The sequence below is a fragment of the Calonectris borealis genome, chromosome 8, assembly GCF_964195595.1.
Source record: "Calonectris borealis chromosome 8, bCalBor7.hap1.2, whole genome shotgun sequence".
Taxonomy (NCBI): Eukaryota; Metazoa; Chordata; class Aves; order Procellariiformes; family Procellariidae; genus Calonectris; species Calonectris borealis.
In genome coordinates this window covers 24859424-24884551 of record NC_134319.1, presented here as the reverse complement: position 1 = coordinate 24884551, position 25128 = coordinate 24859424, and the positions used below count along the sequence as shown (strand labels likewise).

General features: G+C 38.9%; 1 protein-coding gene across 8 annotated transcripts; it reads right to left on the bottom strand.

Annotated features, from left to right (window-relative positions):
* Position 1: 1 nt before the first annotated feature.
* Positions 2-24424, bottom strand: DDX59 (DEAD-box helicase 59). 8 transcript variants are annotated; one of them, XM_075156526.1, is made up of 12 exons: positions 15774-16022; positions 15441-15566; positions 14916-15026; positions 11402-12231; positions 8919-9086; positions 8261-8350; positions 7624-7875; positions 6597-6749; positions 5975-6103; positions 4017-4276; positions 3023-3106; positions 2-87 (listed from the first exon to the last, which is right to left on the bottom strand). In XM_075156526.1, the coding sequence occupies exons 4-12, from the start codon at positions 12218-12220 to the stop codon at positions 51-53; spliced, it is 1992 nt and encodes a 663-aa protein (XP_075012627.1). In that variant the 5' UTR covers positions 12221-12231; positions 14916-15026; positions 15441-15566; positions 15774-16022; the 3' UTR covers positions 2-50. The 8 variants fall into 8 exon arrangements, with proteins under 8 accessions (XP_075012627.1, XP_075012631.1, XP_075012628.1 ...); XM_075156532.1 differs by lacking the exons at positions 2-87; positions 3023-3106 and adding exons at positions 23743-23796; positions 24302-24424 and having other exon boundaries at positions 3942-4276; positions 14916-15023; positions 15774-15832; XM_075156530.1 differs by lacking the exons at positions 2-87; positions 14916-15026; positions 15441-15566; positions 15774-16022 and adding exons at positions 2546-2894; positions 13635-13959.
* Positions 24425-25128: the final 704 nt, after the last annotated feature.

Here is a 25128-nt window from a genome sequence, read left to right as displayed (position 1 = left end):
TGGTCTTCCAACAAGTTAATATTAGATTTTTAATAAGTATAACGCCTTTACTAAAAGATTATTTCTAGTTGCTTCTTCTTATGGAATCTGGGGAGACAAAGCAAAAATTTTTTGTGATGCTCATGTCCAGTGTGAGTTATATTTTGGTGCATGGGGAGCTCTTCACATATACTGCAGTAAATATATGTCCCCAAATATTAATAACAATTAGTACCCTGTTTCACCTCCAGCATTTAAAAAAAAAAAAAGCCATTCCTCTATATTTGAATGACTGCTTCCGCCAATAGTAGGCTATTTGATTACATTTATTGAGTTCTATGTTTTGTTCCAGAAAGTAAACCAAACATCGCAAAGAAGCACCAGTTGGTACAAAGAATGATCTAACTATTTAGCAACAAAGATCACCATGGACATTTCTTACAAATGATCTACCATGATCCCCAAAGAAAAGGAATTCAAGATCATGCCTCCGTTCACTCACAACTATTTATGCTCTTAGTGTTTCACAACTAACAGATTCCAATAGAACAACAAAATTACTAATGTTGTATAGGAAATCTGTGAACACAGAAAGCAGATTTTTTTCAGGATTTTGATATATAATATAAACCCCACTTTCAGAATAGGACAATTAATAAAGATTACTATTACAATACATTTGGACATTATTTTAGGTCATTATAGTACCTACACACCTAGCAAAACAAAAAGATCCCTAGCCTAGGGGACAGAAGAAAACCTATAAAATGTGTTCCACATCGTTTCTACATGTAAATATTTAGAAAGTTGTATACATCCGCTCTGTACAGAAAAGCATACTTTCACTGTTGCATATGCATCATAGTTATCAGGTTGTTACAGGTTTGACATCATTACCCACTACAGACTTGCCAGCTGCAATTAATCTGCTATTAAAAGTCAACAAGAAGTCACCTGCCTTAGATGCTTCAAAAATCACATATATCATTACAAAAGAAGTGGATGGTCAGTGGGAAAAAAAGGAAGGCAAGATGAGAGCAAGTGATGTAGAAACAACCATTTAACCATTGCTCCAATAGAAGTTTCTTTTAAGTTATAGCTTTCGGAGTACTCTCAGAATTTACGCAATTACATCCACTTCTACACGTGTCATGACTGCACAAAGTTTTCATAGCTCAAAAATTGCGAGGAAAGTTTCAAGAATTTCAAACCAGCGTATTTATTGCTTAATCCAGTTTGATACAGGAAACTACTTATGTTACAGGAATTGTAAAACACACATTTTGTGGTTCCATCTAGCAGTCAGTAAATAAAAAAACGTGGTTGTGAGCCAAGAGTTGTTTTAGTGTTTTCTGAAAAGTCCATCTTTTCCATTCAGCTTTAAAATAACTAGTATAAGAACAGAAGTTGTCCCCTCCTGTTGCTATAGCTGTGCCTTGCAAATATTCACAAAGCCTTCCTGTAGAAAACTGAAACCTCCTCCTTCATTTTAAAACTCCGTCATTTTAAAACAAGGAATAAGGTTCAGGACTTGTTAAAAGTACACTTTTTCCTTATTTTTAATTGATTACAAATACTAATTAGAGTGCTCAAAGCTGGTGAAAACGTAGGAAAAATAAGTATCTCTACAATCCTTCAGCAAACCTACCCTCAGGCGAGCCCCTGTAAGACTCTCGACCCAGCTACAGACCCGTTTTACGACCGCCCCGCTGAAGGCGTCCCTCAACCCCGCCGGATCGCCAAGCCCGCCCGCTGCCGCAAGGAGAAGGCGAGGAGAAAGCGGCAGCCGACCGACCGAGCCTGAGGGGACCTCGCGGGGCAACGCCTCCGGTGCCCGGAGCCCCCGACCCCGCGCTGCCGACCCAGCTCTGCGACTCCCGAAACAATGGCCCGCCCGTGCCGCGGCCTGCCACGGGCCCAGGGGAAGGCCCAAGAACACCCACTCCCCGGGACCCGGGAGGGAGCTCCGTTCCTCACCTCACAGCAGCCCCTCCTCACCCGCCACCCTCGCTCCGCTCCGCTCCACACCAGCGCGGCTCGCGCCCTCCTCCTGCCCCGTTTGAATGCGCCGGGCCCACGGGGATTGGCTCCTGCGAGGACCTGCGTCAGAAGGAGGCGCCCCGAGGGCACGGCCTCCGCCGGGGGTGCGCGCAGCCGCTCTCGCTCCGGAGCTCCCCGGAGGTCACGGGGCCGCTGCCGCCGCCTCGGGGGAAGGGCGGGCCAGGCGACCCCCGCCAGGCGGCCGGGCCGCGCGGCCTGCCGATGGGAAGCGACTCCCTCCCTCCAGGGAGGGCCCGCTGCCGACAACCCGCAGGTGGCGGCCAGGCAGCCCGCCGCAGTCGGTGTCCCTTCAAACGCCAGGCACAGCCCCGCTCTACCCGCCGGCCCGTTCACGGAGCCGCTCAGCGGCATGCGGCACAGGCACCGGGCTGCATGCGGAAGGCAGCGCTTACCACCTCACCCCATCACCAGAAAAAACGGGATTATTGGAAAGTTTGAGGGTCGCAGGATGAGAAAGATTACCACTTCAGGGAATCTCCACAAGAAATTAAAAATGGTCTCTTGCTGAAGAATATATGCGTTTTATAAAAGATTTGGCATTTATAAATACTGTACAACTGAGTTAATATGAAAAAGTTTAAAAAAAAATTCCAGTAGAGGGAGACAAAAGACAAAGCACGGGGGGGAGGGGCTGTTAAAAACGTGGTTTTCCTCATGTGAGATGATAAGGTAGTAGCTACTAGTAGTGCATAGAAAACAGTAGAAATCATAATAACTAACATATTTCAAATTATCAGAATTCATAGTAGGAGTTTATCATTAATAACTACATAAACCTGTTATTGTTAAAGAACCCCTGCCACCAGCGCCATGCTTATCAGTCTTGCAGCAGGTAAGACCTACTCGTTTTGTTTCTAGTTGGGGGAAAAAAAAAATAATTGGCTACTAAGCTTTTAAAAATCAGTTTGCTACCAAATGAAGTCAGTCTGTCATATCACTGCCAAAGAGTGACATACAATGCACAGGGCTAACATCTGACTACCTGGGACACCTCAGTCTGCCAGAAAGCGATGATGTGTCACAGCAGCATGAAAGGTCTGATGAAACTAATTTCTCAAGCTTCAGTCTAAAAAGAAAAAACAAAAAGGGGGAAGTTTTGATTATGACCTATCACAGGCTTTGGATGGTAAGTCATACAACAGTATCTTAATACGGTTTTGGTCTCGTTTCCTGAAAAAAATGAAACAGCATCTGGTGTCAGAGAATGGCAAGAGTTATGCTTAAATGAGTAGTAAATATGCAAATACGATCAGTTATACATTAACTACAATGTTTCATGAAATAAGCACACAGATTTCTTTTTTATGTGGTTTATCCTATTTCTCTACAATGAAGTTATACTAATAACTGAGTATGTCTGCTAAAAGTGCTTGAGCAGGACTTTTAACTGGTCCACAGGCAATAAAGGAGAAACTAAACGTCCAGTACTATTTACAAACAAAACTTGCATGTATGTTCACAAGAAACCCCCAGAGAGCATATTAAGGATTTGGAGAAATGGTCCCCAGGGAAGCTTTTATGTAAATTAACAGGAAGAGATTGAGGCTTGTTTTCAGAGACCTGTCATCAATTTTTTTTTTTTGGGGGGGTGGGGGAGGGTGTCCTTTGCAAAGATCTTGCCTCAATATAATGACGTAAAAATTACCAGAAGAGTGTGTTTCACAAGAAGTCCGAAATGATTATTCAGAAATATTAAAATAAAGAGTATCTTCTCAGTTTATGTTGCAAGCAAGACCAAAGACTACTGGTTTTGAAGAAGGGTTACATAGAGTATTTCTACTAGGCACTACTGTAATTCAAATCCACAATAGTCTGTATTTCAAAATGAAGATGAGATAAAAAGGAGACTCCGTAAAAAGCTGAATATATAAACTTCTTTAAAAAAAGCAATATACAAGGCATCATAATTCCATGTTTATTTTTAAATGCACTTTCATTATAATTACATAAAGTAACTATAAATACATCTTTATTACCTCTGAGAATTATTTTTGTCATGTTTTCTAATAATGTCCATAATATTATCTCCTGTTACAAGACTATTCTGTAATTGTTTAAGTCTCTGTTGTTCCCTTCTCTTTTGGTCATGAAGATATGGGGAATTAAGCAGCTGTGGGGGAAGAATGGTGCCCGTTGGTTTTACTCTCTTCACAACATCCCAAAAGAGCTTCTTGCTGTTGTTATTGATAAAAGTAATTGCAGTTCCACTGTGACCCAACCTCCCTGCCCTTCCAACCTGAAAAAGTAAAAACTCATTTTAAGTTATCAATGTTAAATGGAAGTCCTTCATATATCCTTAAAGTTCATTTTCTGTTATAAAACAGCAACTAACCTAAGTGACAAGGCCAAATCTCTATCTCATCCTCTAAGGACAAAGTTTTAATAAACTTCCTGAGTTCAGGATATGCAGAGCTGAAGCTTTAGCTTAAATGCATCTAAAATTACCACTTGCTTATGGGACATACCAGAAGTCCAATACTGATGCTGAGGTATATGATATAGCTATGGGCAAAGGCTTACAGTAAACCTGGTCCAAACAAAATGTTTTAAAAAACGTTTATTATAGCAATGCCATATACGTGTATCTTGTATCAAGCATGATATGTATGAGCATGACCATAAAAAGCCCTTTACTGTCAATGTTCTAGTAACTTAAAATTATTTCTCAATATTATCCGAAGTGCTTGAACAAATTAGAAAAGAATCTACAAAGACTCTCTATTTAGGAAGAGATAGTATGTTAATTTTGGTATAGTTTTGATGCTAGGAAAGACCATTTTTATTTAATTTACTACTTGCTTGACACTTTAGCAGAAAGATAATTAAAACACAGAAAGGTGTACTGCATTTAATAACACAGAATACTTTAGGAGTTCATGAGACTGGATACTTCCAGAGGTCCTTCCCATCTATTCAGAACAGGGCTGACTTCAAAGTTGGATCAGTTCACTCAGGGCCTTGTCCTATGGAGTTTCAAGTGTCTCCAAGCACAAAGGTCCCACAACCTCTCTGGTCAGCCTGTTCCACTACCTGACTGCTGTTGCTGTGAAAAACATTTTTCCCTGTTATCAGGCCAGAATCCCCCTTGCAGCAAATTGTGACTGTTGGCTCTCGTCCCTCTCAGTGTGCATCTCCAAGAAGAGTCTGGCTCTGTCTCCTCTGTAACCGCCCATTACCAAATAGAAGACAGCAATTAAATCTCTGCTCCAGCCCAAACAAGCCCCGTTTCCTCTGCCTGTCTTCATGTGTCACGTGTGCCAGGCCCCCTGACTTTGTCTGGACTCTCTCCAGTTTGTTGGCTTTTCTTGTAGTGATGGTCTCAAAACTGGACACAGTAGTAGACAAAAAGAGGGTAATTATTACTTCTCTTGATCTGCTAGCCAAACTGGGGTTGGGGTGTGTGTACATATACATAAATACACACACACGCGCGCAACTAATGCCCCATCTTTTTTAAAGCCAGAAATCCTCACCAAAAACATCACAGGAGATACTGGAGTAGGACCAGGGAATGAAAAGAAAGTTCACAACTGGTTTCCTGACTGTATTACATGCATAGCCCACACTGCAGATGAGCTGCAGCAGAAAGAGTGGTATTTGGCCTTTCTTCACACAGATAGTAAAAACATGGTAAGCTTTGCTTTCTATAGACACAAAATGATACAAGAGTACGAAACAGAAGCATACTGCAAACATAATTGATATAAGAACACTGTTCTAGGTTTTAGTAACCTGTATAGGAGATACAAAAACAGTGTTCTAGATTTTAGTAATTTATGGAAGAGATATCCAGCACCTTCCTTTCTTTCCTATAAAAACAATATTCTGAAGAGGAAAATAATCTTTATGTTTACATTTAAATTTAAATTTCCATAGGTGGATGTCATATTTCAGTATACTTTTCAAATAATGTTTTAGCAATTTATTTATTTACCTGATGTACATATTCATCCATACTTGAAGGCATATCAAAATTTACTACCAGTTTGACATTGACAAGGTCAAGCCCTCGTCCAAGGACTCCAGTACTTACTATAACTTCATACTTCTCTTGAAGTAATCCCTGGCAAGGGAGGAATAAACAAAAATTAATTCTTTTTTTCCTTACTTATGTTTTGAACCTCTCCAAGCATAGGCTAGGGTTAGTTATACAGCATAAGAACACACCCAGTGGGATTATTCTATCGCAGAAGAGAGAATGGTCCCCCTGTATTCTTGATTTAAATAGGAATATAATTCACAGAGCTAATTAAAGAGAGATCAAACCCACAATTTTAATTAAAAAATAATCAATTAAAGTTAAATGCATATTTAAATTCCCATTTCAAAGCAAATAATGTAGGAAATAGTCTCCAGTATTTATCTGCATTTAAAATGGCATTATTATCTACAGTTTTGCTTGGTGCAATCTGTCTCTCCTCTCCCCCAGCAATACTCTAGGTTTTACTGCAGAAAAGCCGTAAATTATGACTTTACTCATTCAAATTAAGCCACCTTTAAAAAAAATTGGCCATTTTAAATCTGTCAAAACCCCCATAACTTTAGGAGGCACAAACCTGTAATATGTCTGTTCTTTCCACCTGAGACTTTTCAGAATGCATAGCTGTACATTGCAATCCTGTAATCTTATGGACAGCATCACTCAACAGATCGGCTCCTAGCTTACAATCCACAAATACCAACACTGGAGGCTTGAAGAGTTTCTTATCCTGTAATATTAAACAGTTCATGTAAGAAGGTATTACAACAGCTCATCATCAGCAACTTGGATTCAATTTCTTCTGCTCATTATCTCCAGTATTAACAACACTTTCAGATGAATAAATGCTCTTAGACTCTAGATAAAAAGAAGGAACAAGATACCAGCCATGAAACTATACCAATCCACACATCATAAACATATAATGATTTATAGACTCAGAACCCAAGTTTATATCAATACATGCATTTTTTTAGAAGTCAAAGGCTTTCTTTTATGTTTCTTTAAATGTTACATAATAATTCTGAATTTCTTTAAGTTCTGAGGTTCAGTTAAAGATTCTTATTTACTTCTTGGACAACCTCAGCCAAGACTCCAAAATTCTCCCCCAAAGTACTCATAAAAGATAAATATTATTATTCATATACAGAAAATTCAAGGAAGAACTAAATTAGTTTTCTCACTGGTCTTTAGTGACTTTTAAACTGACAAACCACTCGCAGGCCATAAAGCAGCTATGACAGTTTAAGAAAGTCCTGTTCCTCTACCACTCACAGATAACCAGTACAAATCTTTGGGATGCCATGCTGTGAATCACAAAAAAATTATCGAAATTATAATTTTTAACTTGGATCCCAGCACAGGAATCTAGTGTGCTGCTGCACAGAAGGAGGTATGAGCGACAGGGGTGGAGTAATCCCTGAAGTTGCTATTAAAGCTCCTACACTGCAGAACTACTGAAGTAGTTAGTGCAGTTATATGCTTAACCTCGCTCCACCTCTTCACTACATACAGATTAGAATTAAAGATGAGAACCTGACAGAGATGTGTAAAGACACGAATAATTTTATAAGTTGTTCTTAGGAGAAAAATATTACACTTACATTTAGTATTTCAAACAGCTTTTTCTTTTTAGATGGTTCTTCTACCCACAAGATAATTTGGCGAACATTGGAACATGGCAGATTCTTTTCTCCAATTGTTATTCTTACAAAATTGTGCAGAAGCTGATTCGCTAAGTGTTCAATGCCCACTGGAATCGTGGCTGACACTAGTATGGTTTGATGATCGTGAGAGATGTCTTCCAAAATATCCAACACTTGCTGCTGGAAACCCATTTTTAACATGGTATCCACCTAAGTGAAAAATATTAGATTTGTACCAGATTTTTCCTGAACTTAAATTGACAGAAGAACCATAATGTGTATGATTGGTATGTAATAATCCAAATGCAGGAGTATTTTCAGTCAGAAGAAAAGCTAAGTGAGAAAATTAAAAACAAATGGTTCACACTGGTCTAGCAGTATAACCCTGTCAGAAATCTAAGTCTTTTATAGCCAATAGAACATGCATTGTTCAAACACATTTCAAATTGTGTTAAAAAATGAATTTTTCTCTTAAGAAATATATTTTATCTTTATAACGAACACTCCGTATGTTTAATCAGTTAGAGTAGCCACTCACACGGGCTCTTCAAGGACCTCTATATAAGCAATACAATGCTGATAACTAAAAACTTACTTCATCCACCACTACAATTTTTATGCCATGCAGTTGAACAGAACTTTGCTTTAAAATCTCAATAAGTCTTCCAGGTGTTGCTATTATAACCTAAAAAAACAAAACAAACAAACAAAACACCAGTAGTTAGAAATTCCATGAAAGGACAGATGACTGTCCTAGAAAAACTATAAAGTTACAGCACACAGGTGAGAAGGGCACTAATTAGTGAAATTACTTGCATTCAAATAAGTCTTAAAATTTTTATAGATAACTTAATAAATTATGAATCCTCAAAAGGAAATGGACCTTTTAGAATGCTAATGGCAGTGTCTAAATACAAGCAATGTAATCTGCATTAAAAACAACTGTTTTGCTGTAAATTACAACTCCTTGTCTAATAAAATGGCATATTCCAGTCTTTGAAAGCAGCAATATCACGCATGAAACTTTTTAAAAACCAAAAAAGCTATTATATGTTTAATCAGAAGTCAAAATGTTTTTAAAAAAAAAAAAGTATTACTGTAAAATTGTCAAGAGCTAACAATTATTTTACTAGTTAGACTTAGGAAAAACACATCTTTGTGTGTCCATACATATCAACAGTAACATTTTTCTTTTCTCTGGATGTCATGAAAACATAACTCTTCACAGGATCTTTCCACGATATAGTCCTTACCTTAACACTTTGCTTGAGACGGTGAAGCTGTGGTGGCAGTGGTAAACCTCCTACCAGGAGAGCTGTTCTCATGTTTGGTAAACCAGCCATCAGTTCTTTAGCTTGTCTCTCTATCTGAATTGCTAACTCCCTTGTTGGTGCCAAAATAAGAGCAGATGGAGTTTCTGTCTAGAAAGAGGGGGGGAAATCTGTTGAACATGGAATTGCTTTATTATTTAGATAAAAAGCTGTCAAGATTAAATCTCCCAATACTAAAATATAAAGTATATAGTGCGGCTACTGTGGATAGTTATACCGCTAATCCCCTTTCTGTTTGAAGACAGAAGGTAGAAAGGGCTTATACCTTTAACAATGCAGGTCAAGGAAACCTATCCCTCAATTACTCAACTTTTGAAAACAAAAAATTAATGCATGTGTAAGTACACTGTTAGAATAGCTTCCTGACAACAAAAAAAGGCCCAGAAAGCTAGTAGTCATTATGTGTAAAGATGGCTTTTTTCTATTTTAATTATTGCACTGAATCTGTAATAGAAATTCAGAATAAATTCCGCAAGAACTCAAAACACAGGATGCTAGTTGAATCTAGAGATCATAAAAAAAAGTTTTTAGAAGTCCTGATGTTACAGGAACAGACTATTTCCCTTTACTGTCTTGCACACCACGAAGTCAAAACATTAAGTATTAGCCAGAGAAGATAAGCAGTGATAGGAACTTTATACAGCAAAAACATATGTCTCTAAATTCAAAAACAAAATTAATAGCCCACTATTAGTCAGCCAGGTAGAGATGAATAATTAAAGTGGTACGGTCTTAATTTTTTTTTTTTTGTTCCTTATATAAGGATCTTCAACCAAATTATCACCTCCCTGATACTTCTGCCATCCAGACAACACAAAATTATAGGGCAGTAATTCCCCTTAGATTAATATAGATTCCTAACTCCAGTTAACACACACTAACAAAGTAAAAAGAACATAAAGTAAAACAGGGAAGAAAAAAAAAAAAAGGCAGAATAATGGTCTAGTTCCAGACTCATTATTTCAGTAATACTGATCACCTCTTCAGCAAATAAACAAAGCTCTCTCATATATTGATACTACAGTCATGAATTCACTTAAGAGTTTTCTGGATGTTGTGTCTTTCTTTCTGGTCTCCAACTAGAATATTTACAAGTGACCAAGAGAAGGAGATTGTTCCTTTCCCACTGCATCAACAAATAAACTACATAGTTAAATACTTGCGTCAAGAAGGGCTTTTTGAGTTGTTTTCAAGTGGGCAACAGTGTTTAACTTAACAACTTACCACCACAAAAAAAGGTATGTGGTAGATGTGGAGAAGCCAGGAACTGTCAAGTATCTCATAACCAGATTACCCTTATGGTCTTAACATTTCATCTCTCTTTTGCATTATAAATGAAAATTATTTGAAACAACAAAATAAAATTCTTTCTTGACATATACATTAACTTGTAAAGTACCCTGAAGATGAAGAATGAGAAAGATCACGTAGAGAAATTTTATTCACTGAGGCTCCAATTCTGTGCATGTTATTATAAGCATAAAACTGTCTTGCAGACTTTAATGATAGTCAGACAGAGGAGGTACTGGGGTGTAATACTCCTGTTCTTAAATGCTCCTATATAATGCTTCCATTCTTAAAACTGATGCTACAGTACTTTAGAGATTAAGAGAGTTACTTAAATAATCTTTAAATTATTCACTTGAAAAAAAATTACACACACACACACATTTGTGTGTACATATATCTATAAAGGCATCTAAACAGTCCAAAACATCAATTAGAATCAGGTCCAGAATTTTCAAATATATTCTTATGCATCTCTTTTTGAATAAAACCACTAAAGCAAAAAGCAATACTGAAACACACACAAGGGACAGAATACTATTTGCCATTATTTCTCATCATACATTCATGTCCTTACGAAGCAAAAGTCGTCTTAATTGCTTTTTCCCACAATATCGAAGGGGAGACTGTGTAACTAGAGGATTTCAGAAATTATTATTACCCCAAATTCCTGTAGTTATTTGATGGTCATCTGAACATATTCCAACAGAAATTACTCTGTGAAATTATGCAAATGCCAAAAAAATCTCTTTCAGCCATCTGATACATCAAGACATAGGAACAACTTCTTGCAGATGGCCTGGAATTATTTTCACTTCTATTTTAAGTCATTTAGGAAGTTTACCACAGAATTTAGTTACCTTTCTTAACAAGGAGAAACTGTATACTAGGTAATATTAATAGAGCTGCTTTATCTCCTAACCAAAGTGAAAAAACTTTCAAAGTCATTAAAAATAATCAGCACCTCCCCCCCTCCAAGAACCAATGCTCCATCAATCAAAAGTAAAATAAATCATTGAATGTCAATAAAAAAACCTGCAATTATATTCTCAGTTACGCTGGGAATCCAAGAGACAAAGTTGCAAACCACTTTCTCTAAATACACGAAGTTTCATTACCTCTTTCAAAACCTTCATAATAACAGGGAGTAGGAAGGCTGCTGTTTTTCCTGAGCCTGTGTCTGCGCTAGCCACAATATCCCTCCCTAATAGTCCAACAGGGATCATTTGCATTTGGATGGGAGTTGGGACTTCATAGCCAGAATTCTTTAAATTATGGTTTAAAGTTTCAGGAAAACCACAGTGTTCAAACTCTACAATAGGTCTTGGAACTTGCTGGCCCTGGGCAGCAATACCCAGCTGTAGTTTAAGGTTCTCAATCTGCTCATCTCGCAAACCTAAAATAAAGGAATGATCTTTGTAGAAATAAGGTGTATTAAGTAGGTGAATTTCTGCTTGAGATTCTGCTTTTGTGAGTTGATCAGATTTTAGCTTTTTTTCCTTTTCTTGAGATTGTAGAAGGTGTTTGGCTTTACATTCCAAGCTACAAACATCTTCATCTGTTTTATCGCAGATATACTCTCCATAACGACCACACACAATACATACAGGTTCTCCAGGTTCTGCCCAACGCTGGGATTTGCTGAAGGATTTTACGGGTTCTTCCGAAGAGCTATCTTCATCAGTATTTTGGTTGCCCTTTCCCAAATTTGTATTAGCAACACCAAGATCTCCAGCTACAGGTTCTGTGTGTTCTTGTACAACTTCATTCAAATTGCATCTTGAAGCAGAAGTTTCTGTTCTAACTGACTTACAGTCTGGGAAGTCAGTGGTCTCCTCTAGCAAAGATCCTCCAGAAGACAATTTATTTTTCTTAGCTGTACAACTTTTGTCATCATCATCAGTCCTCTTGACTTTAACAGATCTTGGTAAAAACATGCTTCAGTACACTAGAAAGAGAATTTTTACAGTTGTTAGAAACTACTACCATTGAGAAAGGTACATTTTACTGTGGCCACAAAAAAACTGAAGTCTAGGAAATATATTTGCAAACCTAGAAACCAACTTTCAATCCCTGAAAAGATCTAGAAACTGCCTTGTTTAAAAATGATCTTGGTCTTAAGAATGTTGATGCAATGTAAAGCAGTACTTTAAAATAACAGTGGAAGCATGGAACAATACAGAGAGACCCACCTACAGTATTAGACATTTGCAGTTGAATAAAAACTTTGATTTTCACTATCTGTCAGGAAATTTATCCATTTTGAGAGTCAGTCATATTTAAATCCCTGGAGAGTTTAGTTGTTTCTAAGATGAGATATAGAAACAAAACATGTATTCTTCTAAGCTATGAAAAAACCAACCAAACAAAATCATCAATTTTGAAAAGGATGTGAAATTTAGTACAGGACCCACCCAAGACCACTCCTTTTTTTGTCTTTTCCAAAGTCCACCCGAATTTAAAAAGGCTGTAATCAAAAACTTTGAGAGCTGTTTAGAGTCCAGCTCTGTTTGTTCAGAGTGTCAAAGAAAGAGCAAAGACCTACATGATCAATTTGCCAAGTCTCTACTGTAATACAAGGAAGCCGAATTAAGTGTCTATAAACAATCATAACTTTTATATTCTGAAACTTTCAGTAGTTGACTCTGAAAGCATCGCATGTTCTCACTAATGGTTTGGTATGGTACAATTGGTAAACAAAGTACACAAAATACAGTAATTTTATTCTGAATTAATCGTACTGTGCATAGCAGTCTCTGTCAACTTCTTTTTAAATTAGCTTTCTAAAAATACTCAAAGCTATCTCTGTGTTTACAGTCAGCTTTTCTTCTGCATAACTCAAAGCAATTCAGAGCGATGAAGCACCGGCAGGAAGCTCACCGGTCAGACGAGCTCTGCTGACGGAAACCCGCGGGTCGGAGAACGCGGGCAGACCTGAGGTGCCTGGGTAGAGGTTGCTCCCCCTCGCTGCTGGATCAGAAGCCAGATCTCACCACTTAATTTTTCGCACCTAATGAGAACTTCCCACAACAAACCTCTTTACAAACTCAGTAATCTTTCAGGTGAGGGGAGCTCACGAAGAGCGCCAGGCTGACGAAAAAGACTACACCCCTAACGGCCTCCTCGGGAGGGTCTCGTCCTGCCGCCTGCGGTGACCCCGCTGGGAAGCCCCCTGCCCGCCGGCACCCTCGTCCCCCGCCTGCCCCAGCCCTCCTCTCCGGCAGCAGCTACACACCTCACAGGCGACCAAGACGGCGGTTTGCTACCGCCAGCCTCCCCCGTCCCCCTGCCCGCACCCCCACGCCACGGCTGCGAGGCGGAGCCCGGCCCCCACCTCCTCCTCCTCCTCACCGGCGCAGGACGCCGCCTCACGTACCGCTACTGACGGCCGTCGGCCCCGCCGCCGCCTCTACTCACAAAATGGCGGCGGTCCCACGCAAACAGCGCCGGGCGAGCGGCCGGCGCAAACAGGGAGCCGCTGCCGCCGGAGAGCGCTGGGAGAGCAGCCGGGAAGGCGCGCCAAGGACGGGGCGAGCCGAGGGGAAGTGAGAGAAGGGGTGGGGGTTCCCGGCCGCACGGGAAGGACCGGCGCGGGCGTGCGGCGCGGCGCAGTCAGGCTTCACCGGCGGCGGCGCCGCCGGCTGAGCCGAGGGCGAGCAGCGAAACCCTCGGGGCCGCCCGCTGCCTTACACGGGGAGAGACGCGGGTCAGGGGCGGGCAGCGCGGGCGGGCTCCCCGCTCCGGGCCTGCGTACTCAGCTTGGGAAGGGAAAGCCGCATCGCCGGGAGATGTCACCGCCGAGCTCAGTTTCGGTTTGGGGGGATTGAACGCGCAGCTGTTGACCCTCCTTAGGTCTGCGGGGTAGGCTCGCCCAGCACTTCCCTCCCCTATTTACAGCGTGAGTTGGCAGATGCTACAAACACACAAGTATTTGTACACATGAGAAAAACATGTTATCACTGTGCATGACAAAGGCATAAGGTATGCCAGATAAATGCCCAGCACACACCATGACCCACTTAAAACGCTTGGAAGGGCATTATGAGAGAGCTGTTCATATACTGCAAATCGAGTAAGTTATTTTATTGTTTTCAGTAATAAGTAAGCATACCTTATTTACACTACATCACAACGCGTGAGAACACCAGAATTTATCACATTTCACTGTAGGGCACAAGAGACACTTCACTTCTGTGCTCTGCAAGACAGCCTAAGCGCGACCACCCACCAGTGCCACAGCCCCAGGCAAACCAAGTTCATGGAAAAGAGTATTAAGGCTTGGATGTATGTCCACGGAAGTGGCTGATGGTTTTAGCTGCTTCGCCATTGTGAACAGGGTGGTCACTGCTACTCCCTTTGTTTCCAAAGTCTCGTGTCACCAGAAAGACAAAGTCAACCTGTCTTAGATACTCCCTTGCAACACCAGGACCCTGAGGTGGTGTCACTGCGTCTACACCATGTGCAGGAGGTCCTGGTTTTGAGCCCAAGCAGGAAGACTGGAGTATTCGCAAAGTAAAAGTATACCCTATGGCCATAAATGACTTGGTGCATGGGAAACATACCTTGCTGGGAGCTATCTGGGTTGATGTACTCCCAGGCACTCCAGATACTCCAAAACAGATTGTACCTTACCTCCCTCCTCCTCCAACATCAATCCCATTAGCCTGAAAGCATCCACATTGATGGGGAGTTCCATTTTCTTTCTGGCTCATTACTTTTGTTGGTGACCACCACCACTTTCTGCTAAAAGAGAGAATCCATAAATACTAGCAACCCCTTTGGAAACAGAGTTTAATGGCAGTCCAGAGGAACAGTCAGAGGAGCCAGTGGGAATGGGGTTAAAACACAGACAGACACAAAGCTGGGGGCTTTCGAGCAGCTGGCTGCAGCATTCTGTAACATTCAAATCCAGTCACACTTGAAACATGGTCTACCTTAAAGTATGCTGGATTTCCCTGTAATAGATTACCACAGTAACAAGACAAAGTTAGTGCAAATAAGGGGTTTGGGTTTGTGTGGGATTTTAAATTAACTGGTTCAATTGGAAGAGACTATTGAGCTTCTGGAAAGATTAAGTGGACATTTCTAGGCATGAAAACTGTCAGGCACCTTTCACCCACACTCCATACATTCCTCATTCTCCGTGAAAATCCCCACCTTTCTCTGATTCAGCCTCTGTCATTCCCCTTTGCACTGACTTTCTTTTCTTCTTTTTTCCTTCCCGGTGAGTTTCTAACATAGGCTAATTTCCTTTTTTTACTTCCATTTTTACAAGGTAATTTCCTGGAATTCAAAACAACATTTCCTCAATAAAGACCAGTATTTCAACAATATTCAATATGATACAAGATGCTTCATACTCTATGTCCATATACCAAAATGTAAGCATCCTATATGTATCAGCTATTTCTATTTTTTGCTAACAGTAGATTTCTATGACAGAAATATTAATCTAATGGAAACAACTCAATCTAAAGAAAATTAAAGTACCTTTTTATTATGGTAAGAACACTCCGTTGTTTTGTTGAAAGCTACCATTCTGCCCTCACCTGCCACGAGAGAAGGGTTTGCAGACTTTCATTACACAGACACATTCAAGCTCTTAAGATTAAATAATACTGACCATACAGCGGTAATACAGCTACTTCGCATTTTTGTTCATAGTACATATTCCTGCTGTTCTAAGCTGCAAAATGCAGAAGTCTAGCATATGCAGTTCTGTGGAAGGAATAATGTAGTCAGTGGGTGTATTCTATGATTCACTTATGGCTGCATGACTTTCAATTTTTGCTCTACCCTTTATTTGTTTCATGAGAACACTATTTTGTTAGTATGAACACTTTCTAATTAGGTACTGATTTTTTTTTTATAATCACTTTGAAGATACATGTATTATGTTGCATTTTATAAGATCATTATTATATAACAAATTATTACAAATGCAACACAAATTGACATTCTCCAAGCAGAAAACCTGCCTCTACTGTCTTCTACAATACACACTAATAGCTTGCTTTTCTTTAGCATATAATGGTCTTGCAGATGAACTCAGACTTCATCACAGCAGTAAAGATAAAAGGAGGTCACAGAGATTATTCAAGCTGGTTAAAGACTACAAGAATATTGAACAGTCTCCAGGATTATGTTATTAATAAAAAACAGCAGCCTTCCTCTCTCTCATTACATCATCAATTATCTAGGAATCCTTAAAGAGTTTTTCAATACGGACAACTGATAATATCTAATAAAAAACTTCTGTATTACCAGAAAAGGCTGATACCCCTGTGATTATGGGAAATGTCACTGATACAGAATACTCTACTTTCCAAAAGCTGTTAAGAGGTTCCTCGCCAAAAATGCAAGGTAAAAGGAAATGGTCTTGCATGGACGTACCATTGATTAGAATACAGGAAAGAAAGATTAGGGACTCACTAATAAGGGATCCCATGGTGGAGGGAGGGAAGTCACCAGTATCTGCAAAAACTTGGTATCGTTTTGCAGATTGATATGGCAACCTGAAGACCAAGAAAGCGAGAAAGTGTGCTGGCAATAATATTTCAGATACTTAATACAAGGGCCACCGAAGAGTTTTACAAGAGCCTTAGAAGACTTGGTTATGATGACAGGTAAAATTCAGACAGACAAATACAAACCTAGGTACACAGACAGGTATCTTGACATTGAGTACAGAATGATAGGCTCTGAATTGGCCATTACTATTCAGAAGTAAGAGCTAAATATTAAGAGGAGTAACTTTGTTAAAGCATCAGTTCAGTGTGTGTCGTGGTTTAACCGCAGCCAGCAACTAAGCCCCACGCAGCTGCTCGCTCGCTCCTCCCTGGTGGGATGGGGGAGAGAATCAGAAAGGTAAAAGTCAGAAAACTCGTGGGTTGAGATAAAGACAGTTAAATAGGTAAAGCAAAAGCCGTGCGTGCAAGCAAAGCAAAACAAGGAATTCATTCACTACTTCCCATCAGCAGGGAGGTGTTCAGCCATCTCCAGGAAAGCAGGGCTCCATCATGCCTAACGGTTACTTGGGAAGACAAATGCCATCACTCTGAACGTTCCCCCATTCCTTCTTCTTTGCCCAGCCTTACAGGCTGAGCATGACGTCATATGGTTTGGAATACCACATTGGCCAGCTGGGCCAGCCGTCCCGGCCCACACTCCCTCCCAGCCCCCTGCGCATCCGGCAGAGCACAGGAAGCTGAAAAGTCCTTCACTATATAAACATTACTTAGCAACAACTAAAACATCAGTGTGTTATCAACATTATTCTCATACTAAATCCAAAACACAGCACTATACCAGTTAATAGGAAGAAAATCAACTCCATCCCAGCTCAAACCAGGACAGTGTGCAACAGCAGTCAGAAAAAACAAAGTTACATGGTAGGAAATACTAGGAAAGGTATAAAGAACATTACCGTATAAACTGACAGTTCACCTATATGAATGCTCCTTGTAACTGGGGTTTCCCCATGACTCACTCCTCTTGCCTGTTGTCTGAGAAAGACTACAGTAGATCTTGAAATTAACTTTTAGAAGAGGACTCTATGGATATTCAGAGGCATGAAAGGGCTTGCATGCAAGACAAAACTATGTAAACTCATCAGTCTGAAAAAGAGATGACTGAGGAACAGATACAGTAGATCTACTGTACCTTGAGTGCCTCATAAAGGCTGGACAGCTATTGATAGTTCATTCTTGCTTTCAACAAAATGACCAGGAGTCAGGTATTAACAAAAGTACTAACAAAATTGATTTTTTTTCAGCCATTGCTTTGACCCTCTCTGTACTCGTAAGTGCATCACTTTCTCCAAATAATTAACCTACGTGCTCTGCTTTGAAATTGTAATATGCTTTATAGTAAGTGCTCTCAACAGAAAAGGAGTGCAAGCTTCCACAGAATGTAGTATATTATTTTTTATTTACATGGAGAAGTTAATCAGGATAGATGTACCAAAAACTCTTCTGGAACAGATACTGTGCTTTGTGAGGTCACTAAATAAATATTTTTTTTCCTGGAATAAAGCATAAATGTTCTAGTCCACTCACTTTCCTAAGCTTTTTTAGAATGCTGAAATATGTAAGAGTGATAGATAGCCTTGGTGAATTGAATTCCCATCCTCTCAGCTCTTGATGCTGCTAAACAGATCTGAGGTAAATGACAGTAAGATTTTTGAACTTCAAGTTTTATACCTTTAGAGATCACCAGACTGTACAAAATGTCCCCTGACAAGACGCTCACAGATATCGTACAAGGATTTTGTCTTTGTATTCTTCCTTCTAAAAACTAGTTAATTCAAGCACTGGCTGAATAAAGTGGGGTTTAAGTCCTGTTAGAAAATCATGAACAATTAGGACAGTCATCTTTGCACATTCTGGACAATTTATCTGGGGATGTCATCATGGAAAATCTTAAGGTTTCCAGGTAGTGTAAAAAAAAAAAAAGTAGCATCTGTGTTTTGTATAGTCACATTGTTATTTAATTTAGTTGGTGAAACACCAAGAATTCACAATTTTCTCATCTTGCCTATGCTGCATGTGTTGCAGTACCATAGCTGCCTAGGAAAGTAACACGTGTCGTTATTAGAACTCCCTGTTCAAATATAGTCCTTATATAGTTAATACACATCTTCAGAGTAACTTCTAAAATAAATATTAGGAGCTATTATAAATATTAGAAATGTAACAATGCACACACAAACCCACATGTACAAAAGGACTAATACATACTGACATAGATTTACTACATAGATAAACAGCCAGAAATTATTTCAACTTTATGCAAATTTCTGTTAGAATAACAAAGATAGTAACTATTGATTAGAAGGCAAAATAAGTAACGAAAACAATAATTCAATCACAAATTAATAATAATAAGGTATCCCACTTTGGTCTATTTTAAATTATATCAAGAAGATTTTTCCATATTCACTCATGGTTTCTATATCAAATATACAGAAAGCAAGCGCGGCATCTTAGATTCCTGCCCTCAATTTACAAACAGGCGCTTTGCCCTATTACATCTCACAGCCATTCTTTAGAAGCGTGAGCCAACCTTTCCCATCCCTTGCAAATAATAAATAATTCAGTAGAACAAGATTGGATTAAAGCAGGAAACTGAAATCCCTCTACTCCCAGGCACTAAATTCATAAGAAACATGCATTCTGCATACTGATTCAGGGACAGTTATCACAAGCATTTCAAACAGCTGCTTGACTGTAGCATACGCCTTGGCTCTCCACAGCGATACCGCCCAGAGCGACCCGGTTAATTAAAACTTGGACCAGAACACAACCTGTAGGCACCTTTCCAAGAATCTGGCAAGCAAGGTGTTCTCGAGTTCCACACAGTGATTTGATTAACAGATAAGTACATAAACATTTTGATACAGTGCATTTTAAGTTTCCTTTGTAGCCAAAATATCCTTATGTGATGCCTGAATTTTCCACTTAGAGTGAGCTCCCAGTGTGTGCAAAACTACTGAGAATGGACTCTTAATTGGAGTCCAAATAGCACCTAATGCATCACGCCCTCAAGTGGCAAGTGTCAGTACTGACAAATCTGAAAATTAAAACGTACCTCAAAAGAATGTGTCTCATCAAGAGGAATAGTTTTGGTTTTTCTTTATGCTATTAATTATTTTAAATATCTCAATATGTATCCTATGTATTATTATTCTAAACTAAGGAATCCCAGTGCCTTAATGTTGTTTCTTAATGTTATAATGGATGAAGAGCATTAAGTTTATGAAGATGTCACTTAGAGAATAAAAATGATTCCATGGTTTGTTTGGGTTTTTGTTTTGGTTGTGTGTTTTGGTTTTTTTTTTTTTTTTTTAAGTTTGCCACAATACGCATAACTGGAGTTAACAAAACATCCACTGCTTGGGTGGAAGGGAGGGGGAATGTCTTTCCATTCAGAAGACATGGAAATCAAAGCATGTTTACTTGGGGATTGGTGCCTGTGTCTGCTCCACCTGATGCTATGAAACTAAATATTTTTCTGTTTCTTTAATGTTTTGGGATTTTGAAGCCACTCAGCACGTTTGTCACTAGGTAGTCAACAGCAGCTCTAACCCAAAGCATACTTAATGAATAGCTCTTTGATTGAAGGAATCAGTGAGTCAATGACTCCGTTGGTTTCTGAATTACAGCTTTAAAGGAACCACTCAGGAAAAATCCAGATAATCTAAAAACAAATAATGGTGGCTAACCATTAACTAGTCAGTTCTGCTAATATTCATACAAAAATATCCTGATTTAGCACAGATATTGCATGCAGTATACTTATTCTGAGGCCTAGTTTTTCTAATTTTGCTTAATCCAAACACGCATCTCTTAAGCTTTTTGAAAGTAAATAATCAGTGAAAGAAGTCTTGGACTAAGATTTTCAGGCTTCCTGAGCATTCTCTTTGTTTGTGGAGCCACATTCTAAGGAAATATTGGTCGATATTAGCCTCTGCAGAACTCTGTGGTAAAATTGAAATAAAAAAAAAAATCTAATTAAATCTGAATTCTTAAAGCATATTACTGAGATGTTTGGGTTTTTTTTTAGAAAAAGCAAACAGCAGTCCTGCCCTGAAGCTCCGGCATTAAACGCCACTAGTCCACAGGACAAATCATGCAAAAATTATGAACATAATTAATGTATGTGATTATACGCTCAAATACTGCATATAGTATTTACTTTGAGAATCAATGGACTTTCTGATTTAATATCACCATAGCCTTAGCACAACTGTAAAAACTACAGCAAATACAATTACCAACTTCTTTGTACAAGATACAGAGTAGCTTTTTCCAATTAAAAGGAATTATTTTAGGGTATGAGAATCATTTAAACTAACTTACAAATCTGTTCAGTCTCTGAGACTTACAGAACAAGGATTTGATCAAAATATTGCAAAGACAATTGCAAATTTCCAAGGACTTCAGTAACCAGTAAACTGGAACCCAGATTCTTAGAGAATTCAGGTGGAAATTAACAGGATTAAATAAATCTTGAAATATAACTTAATTAGAGGTGCAGAATTAAGACTTTAAAATTCTCTCCTTTCATGTTAATCTATTTTTCTTTCTGAGAGGATATAAAACATTGTATTTGAAAACTGCTTACCAGTTTGCCATTTAGATTTGTGTTACAATTAATAAGGCTGTTTGGAGGCATATGAGATTGGCATCTATTCTAAAAACAAGATAGCACACTCCCACAACATGCACTTACTGAAATTAAACGCCTTTTTTTCCCCTCTGGGGTCCCAGACAAAAGGATGGGAAAGGAAGAAAAGAAAATCCACAAGAGACAACAGGAATCATTAAGTTCCAGCTTGTCACATGACCTGTGTTCGATGTGTATTGCCACCTGCCCCCTCAATAAGCTCTCTTTCCAATCATATCACTTCTTAAGAGATGAAGACCTTTCTAATTAATCAGCAAGTATGATAAACATAACAGTTTATGCTCTGGTACATTGTATTTGTATTACAGGGAGACAGGTGGAAGCAGCACAGAGTTGTAATCCGTTTGTGTGACAGACTGAAAGAAAAATTTACATCATAAGCCTTTTGAGGAAATGGATAATAAATTTCCCTTTCCAACTCTACAGCTCTTACCAGCATGGCTAGTTTTGAGAGCAGAAACCACTGTATTAAGAATGGTCTGGAAAACATGCAAGAGAGCTGCTAAAAACTAGACCTTTTACCTTAGATTGTTAAAATCTCTGCCAATCGTTGGGTTTAACCTGCATACTTCCCTACATTACATTTGGTCTGTATTCTGACTGTTCATGAAGTCTTAAATTGGCCTAGTTGGATCCCTCACACAAAAATTATTAAAGGACATGGAAAGGCTATAACTCCATGTACAAAAAGCCATCTCACTCCTGCCAGAAGAAGAGTAGAAATTCAGGATGTCCCCACTACTGAGTGACTGCCAGCTGTGACTATTGCCTTTGGAAGCCATTGGCAGCTGTTACAAAACAGAGAATCCTTCCAGCTCCCGTACTTTCTGCTAGCAGCGGGCTTAGTGGCTACGCAGCTCCAGCATTCAGGTCTCAAAAGCTTCCTTTATGTCAGCCTTCATCACTGCTGGCCCGACTGTTACTGTCAGGTTCTAGTCTACAAATTTTTAAATTTTTCAAACGTCACATTTTGTATACAGAGTATTCAATGCAGTCTTAATAGTTCAATTAAAAAAGTACACCTTGTGGATATTTTTTTCCACTGACTCATACTGCAGGTCTCCAATACTAATTTTGCAGACCTGTGGCGTACTTGGCATTAATTTCACTAGGACAGATCTTTGTCACGTGCTAAAAAAGACATTGTACATGACTGCTAAGCAAAATAGAGGATAAAATAATTGTGACTTAGTTTACCAAAAAAAGTTACACCTTCAGTTAAACTCCTTTCCAAAAAGATTGTAATGCAATATAAATACTTGGTCACCAAGTAGGCCATTTGTCCATGACTTTTTTTAACAGAAAAGTATACCAGATGGCTTTAATTTCAAAAGGCAAACCTTTCTCTTTGCCTCAAAAGGCAAAATACTTTCTCTTATCTCCAAAATATGTGCATCAATTTCACTGTTCCTTCCCTAGATGTGTTTCTTCCCTATTTACTTCTCATGCATAGAAAAGAACGAGTGAAAAGATTGTTAACATTTGCTATGGTTAATGCTCATTTTTTCATCATTTCCTTTTCATAAACTCCAGAAACCATACACCTGGGAAGCTGGAAAAGCAAGGCTAAACTCTCCTGCCAGTTCCTTCCTACTAAATAATGTATAGCCATTTGCAACAGCCCCAAGTTTTTTCCTATCACCTGGGAGGCCATGGTTTTCATTAGCTCTATAAAATAACATAGTGGTAAAGAAGCAATCTGAATCTGGTCTTAGCATGACTGTATTTCTGTCCCATTAGTCATAATACACAATATAGTGTTTATCCTGGCTGCACTAGTATGGACAACACCTAACTCAGGATAAAACCCATCAATAGAAAGCTACCATGCTGAAACTTGAAATGGAAGAATGATTATGTACTGGACAAAGGGTTTGCATCACATGGTACAATTAGCCTCAGAAATGATTCACTGTGTTATTTAACTATGATTTCAAGTACTGTTCTACCCCTTTAATTCTTTAGAAAATAATTTTCTAAACATTTATACGTAGAAATGAACTAAAGTAGCCTCCTAAGTGGTAGAACTTCTTTCTAAAAATATATTTCAATATAGCTAAACATGCCATGATCAAGTCATTACCAAACGAATACACTACTCAAATTTTAAGGAGTTAAAACACTTATGTAATCTGTAAGTGAAAACATACCTTAAAGTTCCAGTAATGCCATTTGTTTATTTATTTTTCTTGCTTCATCAATGGAAAGAATTAGCATTAATCTGATCATATATTCACACTAAATTCATCCTCGCACTTGGATATTTACTCACGGCAAAGATGAACTGCTCTCCCAGGCAAATGCTACCGCATACATAACAGTCATCCTACAGAGACAAAAAAGCACAGATTGAAGAATGACAAAGACAACTGAATAGCAGGTCTCAGCATTATTTATACCTATCTTCTGGCATAAAGTCCCTAGTCTGTGAGGGAGTAAAAGGCTTTAGGCTATATTCCAATCTGGAAATACCAAAGTCCCATGGATCAGTCCGAAGACAGATGAGGTAAACAAGGAGGGGACCAAGTCTGTATAAATCCAAAACTGACCTTACCCTAAGCCTTAACAGTCACTTCTGAATACTTACCATGTCAAAGCTTGGCTCTACTTACAGGTTTCTCAGGTAGCTCTCTTACATAATTCTTCTGAGAAACCCAGTTCAGACAAAATGACTGAGCTCCTAGTTCAATTCCAGCTAAATCAGCCCTTGCTGGTACCAGCATGTCAATTAAAAATATCTCCCCAAATCCAACCCTAGGAAGTAGAAATGACTCATCTGAAAACAGCTTCCACTCCATCCCCTCATTAAGTCCAGCCAAACTCCCACCTACCTAAAATGAGATGAACACATTCTCAGAACATGGCTTGGCTCCTCTGATCAGTCAGAGAATGGCACTGTAGCAAACACTGGATATTGTGTGGATTTTTCTCATAAATGTTGTTCTTATAAAGCTCTGTAAGGAAGTATACTATTAAATATGAAAATATAAAAATGAAGTACTTTTGTCTTAAGGGATGCATCTAAAACTCAGTATGTGTAATTAAGTTTTATTACATAAAAGAGAGAATGTTTTGTTTTCTCTTTTAAGCTAGACATACCAGCAAATACAGTCAAGGTATGATAAAACTGAAGACTTGAAAGCACTGAATAAGTGAAAATACTAATAAGCACCAATTATACGAGACCATGGTATTCAAGATAACCGAAAGGGATGAGAATACATCACAATGTTCAAAACACATAAATCCTTCAACTCTCTCTTGACCTTTTGTTTCTGTGAATCACTTGCAGTATTTATCAATTAGTTGTTACAAATACTAAGCAGACAAATCTCCACTTCTAATGACATGGTGGCACTAAGTTGTCCAGCTGTGGTTTAATTGCACAGCTCAGGACCACAGACACTAAAGTTAAGCTAACAGATTTGTCCTGAAATTCAGTTAGTTTCCTAAACTTTATTTGCTGTGAGAACATGCAGACAATGCATTAGCTCAGCTTGATAAAGCACAATAGCTATTAAAAACAAAAGCAAGCCTCAAAAATGCAACATATCTCTCACTACCACCCTTGAATGACTACTCCCTATGCTTTTTATTAGAAAGATTCAAAGAAACCAGTAACCTTACAGCTGGTGACTCTGTAATAACAGAGGGTAAC

Excerpts from the sequence above, each read along its gene's own strand:
- DDX59 (XM_075156526.1), bottom strand. The coding sequence starts at position 12,220 with ATGTTTTTACCAAGATCTGTTAAAGTCAAGAGGACTGATGATGATGAC. Across the intron at positions 6,750-7,623 it reads AGCTGTTTGAAATACTAAAT|GATAAGAAACTCTTCAAGCC; the intron begins GTAAGTGTAATA and ends TTAATATTACAG. Across the intron at positions 88-3,022 it reads GGCAGACTGAGGTGTCCCAG|ATTCCATAAGAAGAAGCAAC; the intron begins GTAGTCAGATGT and ends TTGTCTCCCCAG.